This window comes from Colossoma macropomum, unplaced genomic scaffold (assembly GCF_904425465.1).
Source record: "Colossoma macropomum unplaced genomic scaffold, Colossoma_macropomum, whole genome shotgun sequence".
Taxonomy (NCBI): Eukaryota; Metazoa; Chordata; class Actinopteri; order Characiformes; family Serrasalmidae; genus Colossoma; species Colossoma macropomum.
Window position 1 is genome coordinate 23,911,119 of NW_023494787.1, and position 18,723 is coordinate 23,929,841.

Sequence of the window (18,723 nt, forward strand, 5' to 3'; positions counted from 1 at the left end):
GGCTGCACAGGTTAAACAAGCTGCTTGTCGGTATGGTATTAACATCCCCATAAAGCTGTATAACAGACCAATACATAGCCTCTATCACAGCTAAGCATTGTTGGAAAAAAACACTCTCGTATTAAAGCCTGCACGAGGTTGTCGTAGGAGCTTTTAGACTCTCACTAGTATTAAACCTCCTGTGATGCAGGATTTCACAAACAGGTCTATATTTCTAGTCCTCTGACTAAAACCTGTCAGATAAAACTAGAAAACCGGCAGCTGCTCACAGAGCGAGTTTTACGTTGCCTGAGAAACAGTGATGCTCAGTTTAGCCGATGAACGTTGAACACTGAGCCGATTGAACATTGAGGGATGCTAATTCAGTCACGACCGTTTTAAATGTCTTCCCCAAATAATTGTAAGTTTTTTATTTTTTGAACTTCGCTTTGCTCATCCACAGAGTCCATGAAACAAAGTGATGACGTCGATGTGACGAGGCGGGGATTTTGCTGTGAATTGAGTGTGATTTGCGGCTGGCTGAGGGAGGGAGAGAGGAAGCGGGGGGTTGAAGCCCAGCCGGGCCGCCTCCCCGTGTATAAATTCCGCAACCAAGGCATTTTTCTTCCTCTTTCTGTTACCTGGCAAAGGGGAGCAGCTGCTGCGGAGTAATCGCTGAAACCTGGTGAGTGGCCTTACTTATTTTTGTCTTTCGTTCATCCTTCTTTTAAACTATGAATTCGTGTAAGGTTTAGCTCAGTTTATTCGTTTTCTTTTTATTTATCAATTCTATTTTTTTCGTTTGCGCCAATACGATTCAGTAACGGTAGCTACCATGTGTTCTTAATTTGCCAAAAGTACATTTCCTTTTTTTCGTTTGGATGTGCTGTTTTAAGTTATGCTTACGTGAAGGGTGGCGGATTTTTGTAGTCTTATCTTTTCCTTGAAATGTTCCTCTCTTTGAACGAGGGATGGAAACCGGGAAAAGAACAAAGGCGTTCGGTCTGCAGTGGCTCCGGGCCTGTTTAAAGCCTGCCACAGCTTCATCCTCCCGACAACTGCTCCACATGCCTTTACGAGCAGATGTCCGAGTTTCGGATGGATTCCTTTCAGACACTTTGGCATTTTGCTGTAACTTAATCTTACGTGGCCCTAAAACACGTGTCGCTTCTGGGCTTGTGGCCGGCCTGTAGTCTAGGCCTAGCCGGTGACAAGTTTGAGACCTTTTTAATAAAGGTTTATTAAGAATAGTTTGGTGTAAAATAAACTGCTCTGTAAAATAGCTGGGTACTTGAATGATGTTAACAGAGTTAAATTTCTGTTTGAAACAGAAACTTAAGCAATCATGGGAAAGGAAAAGACCCACATTAACATCGTGGTTATCGGCCACGTCGACTCTGGAAAGTCCACCACCACCGGCCATCTGATCTACAAATGCGGTGGCATCGACAAGAGAACCATCGAGAAGTTCGAGAAGGAAGCTGCCGAGGTGAGCGCTTTGGATAACTTTTTTAAAAATTGCTCCCTAAATACGTAACTTACTACTGACTCACTTGAGCCAAGATGGCGACCGAAGCACGCGTTAGCGGGCCGAGCCGGCTGGGTGTGGGGGGAATGGGGCGTGGCCTGCGCAGACTCAGTGAGTCCGCATGATCTGTAATGGCTCCTAATGTCGCCTATGTGGATCTGTAGCTCTTCACAAATGGCCCTCATTACTAAAGATGAAAAACTGTATTAGAGCTTTATTTTAATGGATATTTAACTTTTTAAATTTTAAAGACCCTTTTTAAAATGAATCTTCCTGAAGTTCTGCTATGCATCTTAGTTTAATTTTGCATTTGTGCCTGTCTAATCTTTAATTTTCCCCTGTTCTCAGATGGGCAAGGGCTCCTTCAAGTATGCCTGGGTGCTGGACAAACTGAAGGCTGAGCGTGAGCGTGGTATCACCATTGACATTGCCCTGTGGAAGTTTGAGACCAGCAAGTACTACATCACCATCATTGATGCCCCTGGACACAGAGACTTCATCAAGAACATGATTACTGGTACCTCACAGGTAAGTGCTTAACTCTGGTCTTGATGTGCCTCTCGGTGTGACTAGTGTTTTTGTAACCCCCCCCCTGCACTTCATAGGCTGACTGTGCTGTGCTGATTGTTGCTGGTGGTGTTGGTGAGTTTGAGGCTGGTATCTCCAAGAACGGACAGACCCGTGAGCACGCCCTCCTGGCTTTCACCCTGGGAGTGAAGCAGCTTATCGTTGGAGTCAACAAGATGGATTCCACCGAGCCCCCTTACAGCCAGGCTCGTTTCGAGGAGATCACCAAGGAAGTCAGCGCTTACATCAAGAAGATTGGCTACAACCCTGCCACTGTTGCTTTTGTCCCAATTTCTGGATGGCACGGAGACAACATGCTGGAGCCCAGCTCTAACGTGAGTTTAGTTGCATGTGTGTTACTTTAATTTCCCCCCTGCATGTCAGTTATTTGGCTAACTTGTGTCTTGCTATCAATTGTAGATGGGCTGGTTCAAGGGATGGAAGATTGAGCGTAAGGAGGGTAATGCTAGCGGTACTACTCTTCTGGAAGCCCTGGATGCCATCCTGCCCCCCTCTCGCCCCACTGACAAGCCCCTCCGTCTGCCCCTGCAGGATGTCTACAAAATTGGAGGTTTGTGTTGATGCTTGACGTTCCTGGTACACTCATGCCCCTGCTTGGTGTCTTTACATCTAGCTCACATGACTTGATATCTTCAGGTATTGGAACTGTCCCCGTGGGCCGTGTGGAGACTGGTGTCCTCAAGCCTGGCATGGTTGTGACCTTCGCCCCTGTCAACGTGACCACTGAGGTCAAGTCTGTGGAGATGCACCACGAGTCCCTCCCTGAGGCTACACCTGGTGACAACGTTGGTTTCAACGTGAAGAACGTGTCTGTTAAGGACATCCGTCGTGGAAACGTGGCTGGAGACAGCAAGAATGACCCACCAATGGAGGCTGGCAGCTTCACTGCTCAGGTTTGGTTATTTCCCTCAACCCCAGCTTGTTTTCATGATCACTGAGATCTGGAAGGGGGAAAAGCTAACTTAACTTTGTTCCACAGGTCATCATCCTGAACCACCCTGGTCAGATCTCTCAGGGCTATGCTCCTGTGCTGGACTGCCACACTGCTCACATTGCCTGCAAGTTTGCTGAGCTCAAGGAGAAGATTGACCGTCGTTCTGGTAAGAAGCTTGAAGACAACCCCAAGAACCTGAAGTCTGGAGATGCTGCCATTGTTGAAATGATCCCTGGCAAGCCCATGTGTGTGGAGAGCTTCTCAACCTATCCTCCTCTTGGTAAGTGTCCTTATGTGTACTTGTTGAATGCCAACAAGTTTATGTTCCTTTTATAGAGCTGCCTGGCATTGCTAATGTCTTGTTCCTTGTGATTCCAGGTCGTTTTGCTGTGCGTGACATGAGGCAGACCGTTGCTGTCGGAGTCATCAAGAGTGTTGACAAGAAGGCTGCTGGTGCTGGCAAGGTCACAAAGTCTGCACAGAAGGCTGCCAAGACCAAGTGAATCCTCCTCATTCCAGCTGTTCCAAAGGTTGTGGGGTGTTCTGCCCTACCTCCTGGAATTTTTCTAAACCTGGGCACTCTACTCAAGGACTGGCTAATGCTGATTAAAACCCATCGGAAAAATTTTCGCAGGAAAGGAATCCAGTATGGATAACTGTTGTGGCTTCATTATTGATTGACTGATAGTGCCTATTTCAGTTGTTAATTTGTGTTGAATGGTTTAGAACTTGCACCTGTTGCCACAGTTAAATTGGAAGGAAGCTGCTGAGTAACTAATAAAGGTATTGAAAATCACAAATCCTGTCTTGTGTCTGTATAGGAACATGGGGTGGGGGGGTGAAACAACTGTTGAGTGTTTAACTGGCTATGACTCTAATGCAGCTGTTTAAAGAAGTGTCTCTGCTATTGGATGTTGGAGGCTCTTGTTCTGACAGATTGTGATGGCTTTTCCATCCAATCACGATGCCAACTGCATCTACTCGCCACCAATGGTCCCCTCTCTTGATGGTATTAGTTTCACTATTTGGGCTTTCCTGCCCCCCTCCTTTTAACCCAACCGGTATAAATATGGACGGTTGGTGTGACTCGTTCCTTTTTTCTCTGGCTACACTGGGGGGTCTTGGAGCAGTGCTTGCTGATTCGGTAAGTAGTGGGGGAGCAGGCCTACATTTAATGACCCAATCTTTAAGTAAGGGTAGCTTTTAATTTCTGCGGTGAGGGGGACACTGGCTCAAACCGAGCGGATTTATTTACTGAGGTAAATGGTCATTTTTCTCTGACGACACTGCTATATACTGAGCGCTAATGCTAAAGCTGACTCACTGCTTCCTTTAGGGCGTTTTTTTTCCCCCCTTCATCACATCGACATGATTTTAAGTAGAGCACCTACCGCCCTCTCGTCATTCAGACTCCGTAATGAACCGTGAAGTGACTGGCAGTATTGAAACAACATGGCTGGTGAGCGGCTCCAGCGCCTTAACATGGAGGCTGTGGAGTGAGAGAGCAGCGCTGCGGGGAGGGAGGGGGAGCTGTCTGACTCACGGCCCGGACTTCAGCACGTACTTTCACAGAGAACTTTCTGGCTCGACTTAGTCACTGTCCTCATTGAGCGCTGCGCTATTAGTCATGTTGGCATTAGATATCAACCTCATCAGCTCAGAAATGCACATAATTTTCAGTAATGCTCATGTTTTCTCCACAGTAAATCGCCGCTATGGGTAAGGAAAAAACACACATCAACATCGTGGTTATTGGCCATGTCGACTCCGGCAAGTCCACCACTACCGGCCATCTGATCTACAAATGCGGAGGCATCGACAAGAGAACCATTGAGAAGTTTGAGAAAGAGGCAGCTGAGGTATGCCTGCCCTGACTCTCCGTGCTGCTATTAATAAACTGTGAATGCAAGTGAAAGGCACGCTGCTGGCGTTTGATTGGGTGCGTCTCACTTGCGCCCTGTCTGAAAAATGCACTGACGCTTTAGCGACACCTGCTGGGCAGCTCTACGTATTGCGAAATTTAAGACCCAAAAAAACATGTCCAGTATTATTTTGTATTTAAAGGGTACATGTCCTCAATTTTTTGTATTTCCCCTTGAGGTTCACTTATGACGTTGTGTGCATTTACATACCAAAAGCAGTTCATTCATTTTTACACAGCCTTTCTTTGTCTGTTAGAATTAAACTTGTTTTGTTACTGTTCCTTCAAGGCTGTCATATGTAATTTAGCTGTGTTCTGGGGGTATTTCACAAAGCAGGATTTCACAGTAATCTGGATAACTAAAGCCAAAATTTGAGGATTGTCCAATAAGAATGTTCCTTAGCCCTTCTCCTGTTGGACAGACTTTTTGGCCTAAGCTGTCAGCCTAACTGAGAAATCTTGCTTTGTGAAATACCCCTGACTGGCTAGTTTGTGTTGTGCCTCCTTTAAAAAAGTAGTCTAGGCTGAAATGCTCCATGTAACTTAAACAGAAATGGGTGGATCTAAATTGCTGCAGGCTGAATAGGAAGATATATGGTTATTTTTTGTCATATCACAAAAACTATTCATTCAAAATGGGACATTTTTGCAGCTTAGTTTCTATATATATATGGACGGTATGAGCTGAGGAGTAAACGGTGTTCTGTACAACTTTACTTGTTTACATACCGCATCAGTCAGAATTAGAATCTTTATTTGCCAAGAACCAGATGGAATTTCTTTTGGTGCAGAAAATACAATAAAATAAATATAGAAAAAGATATACTATGAAAATACAAAAAATATGCAGTACACAAACTTTAAGTAATATAAAGGATTTGCAATAAATCTAGTTACAGTCAATTACTGAAGTACAAATAAACAGCATGTGCAGCTAAAAGAATTGAGCATCTTATATAATGTTTATTATAAAATGAGTGTAGTTAATAAGCTAGAACTGCCTATATGCACTGAATAGCTGAATAGAGTAAAGTGAAAAAGATTCTCATTTAGAAGAATTATAGTACTGGATATACAGGATATACAGAGTATATGGTATTTAGACTGATTTAACCTGGTTTATTTAAAAAAAGTTTTATTAAAAAATGTCCTTTCTGTGATATGGACCTTTTAAGGGAAAATGATTAGTATGTCTCTTATATATATATATATGAGATGAGCGTTGTAATTGTCAAAAGCAATTCTAATTTCTAACATTTTAGGATGCCAAACTTGCAACCTGCAGTTTATTAGATATTTAAATGATTCATTTACTGAATGCAAACATGTTTCTCTACAACAAGATGGGCAAGGGCTCATTCAAGTATGCCTGGGTGCTGGACAAACTGAAGGCTGAGCGTGAGCGTGGTATCACTATTGACATCTCTCTCTGGAAGTTTGAGACCAGCAAGTACTACATCACTATCATTGATGCCCCTGGACACAGAGACTTCATCAAGAACATGATTACTGGTACCTCACAGGTTGGTTACTTTTGCAGCTTAATTTTCTGCAGGTCCTACAGTTCCCCAGTTTCACATGCCTGATTTTAGTTCATTGGCAGGGGAACCTACCTGCAAACACTTATGATACAGTATTTTCTCTTGTTTTTTTAATCAGGCTGACTGTGCTGTGCTGATTGTTGCTGCTGGTGTTGGTGAGTTTGAGGCTGGTATCTCCAAGAACGGACAGACCCGTGAGCACGCTCTCCTGGCTTTCACCCTGGGAGTGAAGCAGCTTATCGTTGGAGTCAACAAGATGGATTCCACCGAGCCCCCTTACAGCCAGAAACGTTTTGAGGAGATCACCAAGGAAGTCAGCGCTTACATCAAGAAGATTGGCTACAACCCTGCCACTGTTGCTTTTGTCCCAATTTCTGGATGGCACGGAGACAACATGCTGGAGCCCAGCACAAATGTAACACTATTTTTCTAGTTTACAAGGGTTTCAGGGCTAAATTTAACTTAAACTATGGGCTTAATATTCAGTTATTAATCTTAAGACTTATAATTCAGTGTCTACCATTAATGATTTGGTTAATACCTTGAACCTAATATATAGTTTCAAGCATGAGGAATTGAACTTTAGGGATTAAAAGCCTAATCCATGTGTTTTTAGAGTTAAACTACATCTTGGTTTATCACTGTTTGCCTCTCAGTCTATAGATAGCAGTAAAACAGGCATAGCATGAATATAATGAAGGTTATATTGAGCTCAAATGTAAAGAATTAAGGATTTTGTCACTGCTTTTAATCCTAGTACAAACAGAAATGTGAAAAAATGGCTTGAATACAGCAACATTTCTATTTAAAAACTATTGTCTGCCTTTTGTAGATGAGTTGGTTCAAGGGATGGAAGGTTGAGCGTAAAGAGGGTGGTTGCAGTGGTACCACTCTCTTGGAAGCCCTGGACTCCATCCTGCCCCCTACCCGCCCCACAGACAAGCCCCTGCGTCTCCCCCTGCAGGATGTCTACAAGATTGGAGGTAAAAATATCCTTCGTTAGGCGTCCTTATATTCCTCTGGTTGACCCATGACTCCAGAATTATTTAGCGCTGAAGACAACCATCGAAATTTGTTTTCATGTACATCTCTTCAGGTATTGGAACTGTCCCCGTGGGTCGTGTGGAGACAGGTGTCCTCAAGCCTGGCATGGTTGTGACCTTTGCCCCTGTGAACGTGACCACTGAGGTCAAGTCTGTGGAGATGCATCACGAGTCTCTTGCTGAGGCTCTGCCCGGTGATAATGTTGGCTTCAATGTGAAAAACGTGTCAGTAAAGGAAATCCGTCGTGGAAACGTGGCTGGAGACAGCAAGAACGACCCACCAATGGAGGCTGGCAACTTCACTGCTCAGGTAATTTTTGTGATCAAATGTTTATTGCTTTTTTAACATCAGTGTGCACAATGACATTCAATCAACACATGCATAACTATTAAAAAAAGGAAAGATAAAAGAAAAGAGGAACACATGAAGAGAGGATACAAAAACAAACTTCTAAATCATAACCTTAGTGTCTGGTAAATGCTGTTCACACCATCAGACACAAATCTGATTCTATGAGATTGTAGTGCAGGTTATATCTTTATCTTCCTCTTCTTTTTACAGGTCATCATCCTGAACCACCCTGGTCAGATCTCTCAGGGCTATGCTCCTGTGCTGGACTGCCACACTGCTCACATTGCATGCAAGTTTGCTGAGCTCAAGGAGAAGATTGACCGTCGTTCTGGTAAGAAGCTTGAGGACAACCCCAAGAGCCTCAAGTCTGGAGATGCCGCCATCATCCTCATGGTCCCTGGGAAGCCCATGTGTGTGGAGAGCTTCTCACAGTACCCACCTCTGGGTGAGTATGCTTGTTTGAGCTGAAGCTGGTCTGCTGTAGATGTTATCTGTTAAAAAGACCTGTAAAGACCAAAATGTGAGCCCACGTTTCAGTTCCTTCCTCTCTACGTACAGTCTTGTGCAAAGGTTTGGGTGCACCTGCATGTGTTCTTGATTTAATAATAAGTTAACATGTCCTCTTCAGGCAACACACTTCTGCACATTTTAATGCACAGTTTCTGTTTATTTGCTGAATCTAACATATTGGGAAAAACACATTTTGGTGGCCTGCACCAGTTATGACATGTTTTACATCTAATGTTTTATTTTTTTCTAATATGTTAAACTCAGCGAAGGAGTGGAAAGTGTGCAATAAAAATGGACAGAAATCTTCCATATATATAAGATTCTTCCCTATAGAGGATGTGCTAATTTATTTTCACTTAAAAAATCAACAAAAAATGTAATTTGACCTGGGGGTATTTAAACGTTTGCATACGATTGTACCTAGCATCTTCGTTGTGTTGTAGTTATTGAATCCCTTGGAGTTACTGAATATTAAGTTATAATATTAATAGCTGTTTAATAATCCTAGACTTCAAGGGGCTACTGACCATTTTGCTGCTTTGTTTCAGGTCGTTTTGCTGTGCGTGACATGAGGCAGACAGTTGCTGTAGGTGTTATCAAGGCTGTTGACAAGAAAGCCGCCAGCTCTGGCAAGGTGACCAAGTCTGCTCAGAAAGCCGCCAAAGCCAAATGAACTCCCCCTTCAGCCACACAGCAAGGCATGCTCACAGCATCCTATTCTGCAATGTCTCAGAACCTGAACTTACTTCTTAAGGACTGGTTAATGCTGATAAAAACCCATCGCAAAAGCTTTCGCAGGAAAGGAGGAAATCGTCTTTTTCTAAGCACCTTAGGAGAAAATGATTGTGAAAATAAAAAATGATCACTAACTACAAACGACTGCCATTAGTCTTTCTGCTAATGTCAGCGCAAAGCTGATTGTGTGTCTTTCATTGCATCTGCCAGTATGTCTTGACTGTCCTGAAGTAAACACACTTTAAACATTAGCTTTTAAAAAATGATGAGTTTTTATACAAAAGCAAATATTTTGTGATGATTTTTATGCTAACTAAAAGTTTCCAGAGATATTTTATGCAGAGTTTGGAGTCTATGATGTTGCAGGTCTAAGAGTTCTTCTGTGGGGTTCTTGAACTCATATGAAAACATATAATTGGTACAGAGAAAAAAGATTACAAAAAAAGGTTTACTTTTCCCTGAAAGTGAAAATGAGTGATTCCCAAATCCCTAGAGTTTTTAATCTGGAAGTGATAATAAGAGCTTTTCCTGAATGTAGAGGAAAGTTCATGACCATATCTCGGTGTGAATTAATCCTAAGCATAATGGGCTTCATAATGGACTTCTTGGAAATAGTTGAATTCTTATCTTCTACTGATTCTCCCAATTAAATTAGCAGTTAAACATGGAATACATTACTCAGCACCTGAAATAATAATAATAAATAATAATAATTTTATTTATATAGCACTTTTCATGCCGGTGACAGCTCAAAGTGCTTTACAGACAGGTGATAAAACATAGTTATAGAAAAGACGATTAGTACTTAATTAGAATCAGAAGAAAATGAAGAAGATTAAATTACAGATAAACACCATGAGACATTCAGTTTTAGTTAAATGCTAATTTAAAGAGATACGTTTTTAAGTGCTTCTTAAAAGTGAGCACTGAGCTTGACTGTCTAATAAAAGGTGGAATTGAGTTCCACAGTTTAGAAGCATAATAACTGAAAGAGGCCTCTCCATGTTTTCTGTATTTTACAGAGGGTATCTGTAGAAGGCCACTATCTGCAAATCTTAGATTGCCTGCCGGAACATAAACAGACAGACACTCTGTAAGCAGCAATTGCTTTGAAGCTGACAGCTTATACAAAAAACAAAATCTAACAATGTCTGGTAACATGGTTCCTGCCAGGAAGCTCCTTTATACCTGGCTTATGAGCGGTTTAGTGTTCCAGCCCTCTGGTTATGTCCTACTGCACAGAAGACAGTGATAATGAAAGTGAAAGACAATATTTAAATTAGGTGCAAGAGGTCAAATACATAATATATTGTTAGTGAAATATACGATATATGATTAGGGGAATCATGTATATTCCACATCTTTCATGTAAATATACTAATGTCTTTACATAGACATTACACTGGCTCCTTCTCAATGAATCATCAATGGCAACATTCAGATTTTAAATGTATACCTTGTGCCTGGTTCCGGTGCTTTTGGTGAAAACATAACTAAAAGCAATAAAACTCGCCATTTGCAAGTGGCATTTAGTGAATGAGAACTTCAGCGATTGCGCAACGTGCAAACCTTTCAGCACGGTGCATACGTGTGATCCATAAAGACGTCAGCATTTCCGGTGTCCCTGCCTGAGCAGCTTCGTTTTCCATGTAATGAAAGTGTAAAGTCTTTTCATAGCTGGGTGGAACCATCGTTCCAGCTGAGAGCCAAAGTCTGCGTTCAGGTGTTTACTTGAACTGCACTGAGAGAACACTGTAGTTAACAGAGACGCTCGTCTGAGGACGTACACGGTTGGTATTATTTGTTGTAATGTATGAAACCAGTGGTTTCATTTTCTGAAGTACATTTCTGAATTAAATCTGGACGTTTTTCAGCTTTACCTGAAACTTCAAGATGATGAGAATTGCACCTGTGAAGAAATTAAAGGCTGACGGTGGTGAAGCTCCAGACTCACCTGCACAACAAGAAAACACTGACAAGAACCTGCCTCAGAGGAAGCAGAAAGCATGTAATAAAGGTGAGCCGGTAGTGGAACTATGATCTTTATCACTGATAACCTGTGGTCATGGTACTTTTTTTTAGAAGGGAGACTCTTTTGAGAAGAGCTGACACGCTTAATGAAATGTTACTCGGTGACTTCTTGTTTATAACCCCAACTACTGCTCTTTATGTGTTAGAGAGAATTTGAAGTGCTTAGAAAGGGACAATTCAGGGTTAAAATCTGAATCAGGCTTTATTGTCCATGCAAGATTGCGCATTTATGGTTGGTAACACAATAGCTCCATTTGTACAGTCACATAGACATTCATTCCTGAGCTCTGCCAAACACATGCACTGACTAGAGATGGCATATCTCAGGGGTTCCCAGTTAAAGTCCTGGTAACTCCATGTTATGCACATTTTTGTGTTTTCCCTACTTCTCATGCCTGACCCAGACCTTTTAAGTTGAATTATGTGTGTTAGATGAGACAAAGGATGGTTGTCAAAAAAGTACATACACCTTACACCACACTATCTTTATATAACATTTATCTTTTTCAGACTTATTATTTATTAGCAACTATAAAATTAGCATAAAACTTTTGACCATTTTATCAAAACGTGTTAGTTCTTATTTAGTAACAACTTTGAAATTAGCATGTAATTTATAGGTTAGTTCAACTTTACAATATTATTACCCACTTATTACTTGTAAATTAAACGGCTATCAAAATACTTCACTAATAAGAATTATGATAATAATTATGCAGAAATAAGAAGTATTATTAAGTACTATAAAAGTATAATTGTTGCATAAGTCAACAAATAATCATAGTCCATTAAAGAAGTGATTATAATATACAATATATGTTTATAATAACAATTCTATTTACAACAGGCCGGGCAATATATAGCACCAAAAAGGGTTCTGCTATTGTTATGATGTCAAGCTTGTGATAATAGAAGATCCTTTTTTGGTACTATATAGAACTCTTTTCAAAAAGGTTCTATGTAGAACCATATACAACACATTCTCCCTCAATCTAAAGGACAATTTCACCATGCAAAGAACCATTTAAGCATGCAAATGGTTCTTTAACTGGTCATGGTTCTATACAGGACCACTGTCCTTATTAAAGAACCTTTGAAGAACCATCTTTTTTAAGACTGTGGCTAAGATGCAAAAGAGCTGTCAGATATAAATTATTATATAGCTGATAGTTATTCTCATACATTTTAAATTAAACCCTAAAAAAGATTGTCAAGTGTTGTTTAGTTATTTATGTCAGCAATGACATAAAGAAAGAAACACTGCTCTGCCTGTTATAAATAGAATTGTTGTTTTCAATACTTCTTTACTGAACTATGATTATTTGTTGGCTTTTGCAACAACAGATTTTAATAAAGCTTCTCATTTCTGGATACTTATTATCATATTTCTTATTAGTAAAGTATTTGCAAAATTTTTGTTGGCCTTGTACTTTACAAGTAATAAGGGGGTAATGGTATGATAAAGTGGGTCTAACCTCTACATTAAATGGTGATTTTCAGGTTGTTACTAGTAACAATTTCTGATAAAATGGTCAAAAGCTATATGATAGTTTTCTAGTTGTATAAATAGTAATTTTCTAGTTGTATAAATAGTAAGCTAAGATTATGGTAAGTCAGAAAAATATAAATGTTATTTAAAATATGTGTGGTGTTTTTTTCTTTTTTAACAGTATTTTGTTAACAGGTAACACAAAAGGAGCATGTTGCATTTTCCAGCTCTGATTCTGTGTAATCTCAGTATATTTGCCTCTTCTGTTCTTGGGTAACAACACTTGTCTGTTGGTAGACCTACATTATAAGACTAACAGAACACTTATGGGTGATTAGAATTCAGTAATTTAGTTATAATTTCAGAGAAATTACCCAAATTATTTTTGAAGAACTGGTCTTTTCACCTGATGAGAGATGCAGTACCTGAGTAACAAGACAGAAAGAAGTAAGTTTGCATCTTACAGCTCCAGTGCTGCTTATTTCCACTGTAATTAAAGCCTGTAACTATGTCTGTACTTTGCACTGCACCTGACCATTTAAAGACATAGCAGGTAAGAAACTAAGTAGAAACAAGTGAATGATTTTTTTACAGCTTTAATAGGACATCATTTCAGCAGAACTGCTTCATTGTTTTCGGGGGTAATAACTCGAATAGTATAACACCCTGTAAAGAATTGGAGTGATTTGTTGATTGAGCAGATATTATGCTGTAAATGTAAGAAAAAAAATAAATGGTTTGTTACTATTATTTTTCCATTCTATTGACAACTAATCCCTACTACAATTACTATTGATGATTGTCTTTTTCAGGTTAGTATAACTTACCATAATATCATGTCATTACCCACTTATTACTGATCTGTAAAATTCTTTCAGACTAAGAAATCAGAAATGTGACACAAAACATTTAATTGTAACAGGCAAGAACAATGAATTTTTACACTGAATATTATGACATTAACATTCCTATTAATAGTATTTGTAGTTTGTTGTGATTAAATAATTACACATAAAGCATTAGATATTATCAGTATGATAACTCTTGCCCCCTTACTATATAAGTATCTGAAAAAAAAGTGTCATCTCTCACACTGACAGATACTCAGACATCCAGACTCTTTTTTTCACACAGTCACACATTCATAAATAAAAAGAATGTAAAGTATGTGCAGTATTCAGTAAATGTAAAGTAACATGAGTGCAGTATTCAGAAGCCAGATAACAAATAAAGAATTAAAGACAGCAGCAGTACTACACAAGGCAAGACTTGTTGTATGTGCCACTGAAAATGTCTAATATTAATATGGAGGTAGAAAGCTGATGACAATGATGATGTCGATTTTGGTTCATTTGGTTAGTCTCACAGAAATCCTCACTCCTGATGAAGTTTTGACTCAGTTATTTCTCTTTCAAGGTGAACCTGGAGCAGAAAGGATGGCAGTGGAGGTTTTACCCATCTCCCCTGTTCTTGACCGCATGATTAGGCAGCGGGGCAGAGACTTACGCCTGCGGCAGGTTGAACGGCAGCGTGCTGTGAAGCTGGTCAACACTCTGGTAACGAATTTACAGAAGTTCCTGAAGGACAACGAGGAGCAGCCTTTCTTTAGAGATATCTCTGTGCTCACTACAGGCAGCTACTATGAATTAGTGAAGGTAAGCTCCAACAGTGACCAGCACCACCACAATCTATACTGATATTTAAAAACAAGGTAGAGGTAGAGCTAGTCAGTAAAATTATGTTTTGTGTACAATTTTTGGCACTCTGATTAAAGGTGCTACCAGCCTTACAAAAAAGTGAAAGCAGAGGCATATATACGTAGATATATAGATATTCCTCTCACCGGCACTGTAAATAATTCACAATTCTCTAGAATGGCAAACCACTCCGATGACTTCGTTTACATCATATCTGCTTAATTATGGAGAAATGTTGAACATTTGGAATTCCCCTTTAAGAGTCAGGACATTTTTTTAAACCTGCTTTGCATGAGCTGATCATGCTCTGCATTAACCAGACTAGCGAGTCTGCCTTGTCTTCACACTTCAGCCCTGGTTTAATCCAGGTCTGGGAAGGTGACCATATATGTCTTTTCCCCTAACAGATCAATAAACCAAATGAGTTTGACATCATGTTGAAACTCAAAACCCCACGCCTTGTGTTGACGGAGCTGAAGGACTACAATGGGCTTTTCTATACAGTTTCCCTCACTCGTCGAACACGTTCTGAGATACGTTCTTTCCTCTTAGAAGATGAACTCACCATCTCATCCACTAAAATAATGAAGGAGATGCACTTTTTGGTCCGCAAGTTTGTCACCACCCGCCAAGGATTGCTTCATGGTTAAGCAAAATCACTCACTGCTTTTTACAAGCACACCATATGACCTTTTATAGGGCCCATTTCTTACATTCTTCTTGCATTTTATTGTTTACCCTTGAGGTCCACTTATAAGGTTTGTGTGGTTTTATGTAGACAGTCAGTAGACAGATAAAAAAGTCATAATCCATTTTTACATGATCATTTTCCAACCACTCTTTATCCCTTACATTTAAACAGACTGTTATTGTTACTGTGCCTTTAAGATTGATATATGTAAAAATGACCTCAGTTGTGATTGGCTGCCTTGTGTTGCGCCTCACTCAAAAAGGAGTCAGGACTGAAACACTCCTTATAACTAAACTAAACTGCTGTAATAGCTGTTCTCAATAGGTTGATGTATGTAAATGTGTTTTCATGACATCACAAAACATTTAATTCAAACCAGCAGTTTTCATTTATCGACTGTATGAACTGGGGAGTGAAAAGTATATTTCTGAATTTTAATATTGGTTATATACTACATCAAACTCTTATTTCAAAAAGTGAGGAAAAATTGTTTTTCCAAGATATGGGTGCTTTAAAAGTGCCACATGCGTCCAATGTGTGCTTTTTGTCCTAGTATTCATTAATTCAGTCATTCCTCTGCATGACTTCAACTGGTACGAGTAACTTCATAAACCTCTGTTTGTGGTTATGTTTTAGAGTCCGCTGGTGAAGGTCACTGGGTGGTGTGTAAGAGGCGGCTAAATTCGCCAGCTGTGACCCTAGCATTTGTGAGTGAGGATGAGGGGGAAGAAATGCTGTCTGTAGACATTGTACCCGCCCTAGAGGTGCCACAGGGCTGGCCGCAAGCTGCACGGGCTGGACCTGTCGTGGATAAATGGCTTGGGAAAAACGCTCGGCGCAAATTTGTTAGCCAGCCTGTTTATTTCGTCCCAAAGAGACCAAAACTGCGAAATCTCAGTGATGTTGAAAAAGGTAGGCGTATGCTAATTTTGATTTTCATTACAGAAAGCGCTAGCTTTTGGGCTGCTCATGTAACTATGTGTGTTTTTTCTTTACAGAGAGCTGGAGAATATCGTTCTCTCATATTGAAAAAGAAATTATGAGATTCCATGGCAACAAGAAGACATGCTGTGAGGGTAGAGCAAATGAATGCTGCCGGTAAGAACAAACACTTGATGCATAACTTAAAAACAAATCACTCAGTTAAGCTTTGATGCACAGCTGATATAGTATTCGCAGATAAAGGCAGTTATTATTTTCTATCTGATATTGACAACGTCTATCTCTAAATAAGAGCATCTGCTAAGTATGTAAAGTTTACAAAAATGGTCAAGTCTAAATTTAGCTATATTAAGTGAATTGTTAGTAATTTTTGTTTTAAATGTAAAAAGTGAATTCTTCTTTATTTGTATTAGTGTTAGCCTCAAGGTGCCTAGCAATTTTGCATCAGTGCATCCCTGAATGTGATGTTCTTTATGGTCTCTGTCTTCTTTTAGAAAACTGTGTTTGCGGCTTCTCAAGTGTCTGTTTGAGGGCCTGAAGCAGACTTATCAAGACAAACTCTTATCTCTTTGCTCCTACCATGGGAAAACTGTCTTCTTCCACCACCTTTCTGTCAGATGTGAAGATTCGCTGTGGACCCCTGGACAGCTGTCTGACTGCTTTATGAAGCTTTTGGGGGACTTTGAGAATGCTGTGCAACTCGGCTCACTTCCCCATTTCTTCGTTCCCGACTTTAATCTCTTCTCTCCAGCTGTCTTTCCCAAGCGCTCTCGCCTGTTTCTGGTCGAAGTGCTGAGGAAACAGAGGGAATCTGGTCTTCCTCTTCTTCAGGTGCAAAGACCTCCTCCAGCCCTTTTCTACACTCCTGGCCTTCCACCGCAGATTGAAGAAATCTCTGCAGAAGCTGTTACCCCACTAAACCGTGACACTATGACGTTTCAGATGAGCTCTTTTACCTACACATATGTGACTCTAGCTTGCATTATTGTATTTATGACCATTGGGTGTGCACTTTATGCACTGGTTTAGTAGGGCCAGCAGGCATGGTGAGGCAGCATTTAGCTGTAATGCTGCCCAAACCTAGAACCAGCTGCTCTTTTCCCCATGCCTTTGGTACTTAAGCACTTTCAAGGCTTTTCACTTCCTTTTAATTATTGTTATTTTTCTTTTTAAGCAAGTGCACTTTGTATATGTTTCACTTTATTTGTCTATTCTTTTTACTTTACTCTATGCATGACTTCTTTTACATTTTTTTGTGATCGGCAATATGCGAATATTTATCATTATCAATATAAATTACATCACAATATGCCACAATAAGCTTTTGTAAGGATATTGTGGATTTTATTAGTACTTGCTAACTGCATGTTTCATAAAAAAGAGAGTGTAATTAGTCCTGTTTTATTGGATTTAGTATAACATGAAATATTGAATATATTCAATATTGCAAAAATCATTCTCTTCATAATTTTTGATAGTATTTTTTAAACATAGCACAATATAACAGATTTTAGAAAAAAATATATATTGTGCCATATAATTTGTCTTGAAAACGTCTTTAAGTATTATAATATTTTATTTCTGCCATATCGCCCAGCTCTAATTCCACAGATTTATTAATACCTCAGAGGTTTTGTGTCTTACTTTAATGTATAATCTTGTTCCAGCTGCTATTCATCCAGTGAAAGGTAGTAATTCTATGCAGTCTTCCTCACTCAGGGTGAAAATGTCTTGAGTACACCTGTAATCCTACATTTAATCAACTCTGAATGCTAAATGCTGGAATGTTATCCAAAGAATTGAATAATATCTAACAGGTGGTGACCATCCTCGTTTAAGGTGCTGGAAGACTTGCACAATTCTCTTTATTTTACTTTTTGTTTGTATTGTTTCTCTTATTTTATTTCATACTCTTAAGCATGTTGTCTTTAATTTACTTCTGATGTTTCTTTTACTTTTATTTATGTAAAGCACTTTGAATTGTTATTGTATATGAAATGTTCTATACAAATAAACTCACCTTGACTATAATACACTCACATTTACAGTACTATACTCTTTTATACTCATAAATAATTGAGTAAACAATGTAAGATTGAAATTTTACAATATCAAAATCTAAAATAAAATAGTAATAGAAATAGAAAGTAACAGGAAACATATATATATATATATATGTAAGGGATTCAAGGTTTTTTTACATGAACCTACAGACAGTAACTGAAGCATCTTAAATGTTAACATCAAATCTTTACCATGTTCAAATGTACCTGTTTCTACATAAAAATTGCATATATTGATTTAAAACAAATTTTTTTTTAATTTTACCTGCACACAAACTTTAAATGTGATTTCATGCTACTTCAAGAAGTTTCCACGATTTACTATATATATTTTCTGACATCTAATGTTGGAACAGAAAAAGTAGAGCCACATTTTAAAATTACTATTACAAATCGTATGAGTCCAATCAAACAGGATATGCTCTGAACAGTTTTTAAGTACCGACTATATCCATGATATGCTCAGAAAAGCATATTGTGACAAATTGTGACATAATTCATCACAATTATGTTACATGTTTTCATATTACCCTGCCCTGTTTTATATGTCACAAAAAATGTATGGTTACTGAAGAGATACATGTCAGTAAAACTTTGGAGTACCCTAAACCATGATTTTTCAACATTAAAAAGTCGAAATACCATGTCTATTTAGCATTGATACTGTGGAAAAACTCAC

General features: G+C 39.3%; 3 protein-coding genes across 3 annotated transcripts; all 3 read left to right on the plus strand.

Annotated features, from left to right (window-relative positions):
* Positions 1–508: 508 nt before the first annotated feature.
* LOC118805628 (elongation factor 1-alpha) lies at positions 509–3,829 on the plus strand. The gene is made up of 8 exons (XM_036566585.1): positions 509–664; positions 1,311–1,468; positions 1,856–2,035; positions 2,113–2,409; positions 2,495–2,645; positions 2,732–2,988; positions 3,075–3,309; positions 3,408–3,829. Exons 2-8 carry the CDS (start codon positions 1,325–1,327, stop codon positions 3,530–3,532), a joined length of 1,389 nt encoding a protein of 462 aa, XP_036422478.1. The 5' UTR covers positions 509–664; positions 1,311–1,324; the 3' UTR covers positions 3,533–3,829.
* Positions 3,830–4,053: 224 nt separating this feature from the next.
* LOC118805629 (elongation factor 1-alpha-like) lies at positions 4,054–9,382 on the plus strand. The gene is made up of 8 exons (XM_036566586.1): positions 4,054–4,173; positions 4,733–4,888; positions 6,294–6,473; positions 6,610–6,906; positions 7,324–7,474; positions 7,588–7,844; positions 8,097–8,331; positions 8,945–9,382. Exons 2-8 carry the CDS (start codon positions 4,745–4,747, stop codon positions 9,067–9,069), a joined length of 1,389 nt encoding a protein of 462 aa, XP_036422479.1. The 5' UTR covers positions 4,054–4,173; positions 4,733–4,744; the 3' UTR covers positions 9,070–9,382.
* Positions 9,383–10,727: 1,345 nt separating this feature from the next.
* Positions 10,728–18,020, plus strand: LOC118805631 (cyclic GMP-AMP synthase). The gene is made up of 7 exons (XM_036566589.1): positions 10,728–10,921; positions 11,006–11,148; positions 14,068–14,306; positions 14,756–14,993; positions 15,676–15,951; positions 16,038–16,137; positions 16,476–18,020. The coding sequence occupies exons 2-7, from the start codon at positions 11,025–11,027 to the stop codon at positions 17,008–17,010; spliced, it is 1,512 nt and encodes a 503-aa protein (XP_036422482.1). The 5' UTR covers positions 10,728–10,921; positions 11,006–11,024; the 3' UTR covers positions 17,011–18,020.
* The last annotated feature ends 703 nt before the right edge of the window (positions 18,021–18,723 follow it).

Coding starts and splice junctions, on each gene's coding strand:
- LOC118805628 (XM_036566585.1), top strand. CDS start 1,325: ATGGGAAAGGAAAAGACCCACATTAACATCGTGGTTATCGGCCACGTC. Junction 2,410..2,494: donor TGCTGGAGCCCAGCTCTAAC/GTGAGTTTAGTT, acceptor TATCAATTGTAG/ATGGGCTGGTTCAAGGGATG. Junction 2,989..3,074: donor CTGGCAGCTTCACTGCTCAG/GTTTGGTTATTT, acceptor TTTGTTCCACAG/GTCATCATCCTGAACCACCC.
- LOC118805629 (XM_036566586.1), top strand. CDS start 4,745: ATGGGTAAGGAAAAAACACACATCAACATCGTGGTTATTGGCCATGTC. Junction 6,907..7,323: donor TGCTGGAGCCCAGCACAAAT/GTAACACTATTT, acceptor TGCCTTTTGTAG/ATGAGTTGGTTCAAGGGATG. Junction 7,845..8,096: donor CTGGCAACTTCACTGCTCAG/GTAATTTTTGTG, acceptor TTCTTTTTACAG/GTCATCATCCTGAACCACCC.
- LOC118805631 (XM_036566589.1), top strand. CDS start 11,025: ATGATGAGAATTGCACCTGTGAAGAAATTAAAGGCTGACGGTGGTGAA. Junction 15,952..16,037: donor TCTCAGTGATGTTGAAAAAG/GTAGGCGTATGC, acceptor TTTTCTTTACAG/AGAGCTGGAGAATATCGTTC. Junction 16,138..16,475: donor AGAGCAAATGAATGCTGCCG/GTAAGAACAAAC, acceptor GTCTTCTTTTAG/AAAACTGTGTTTGCGGCTTC.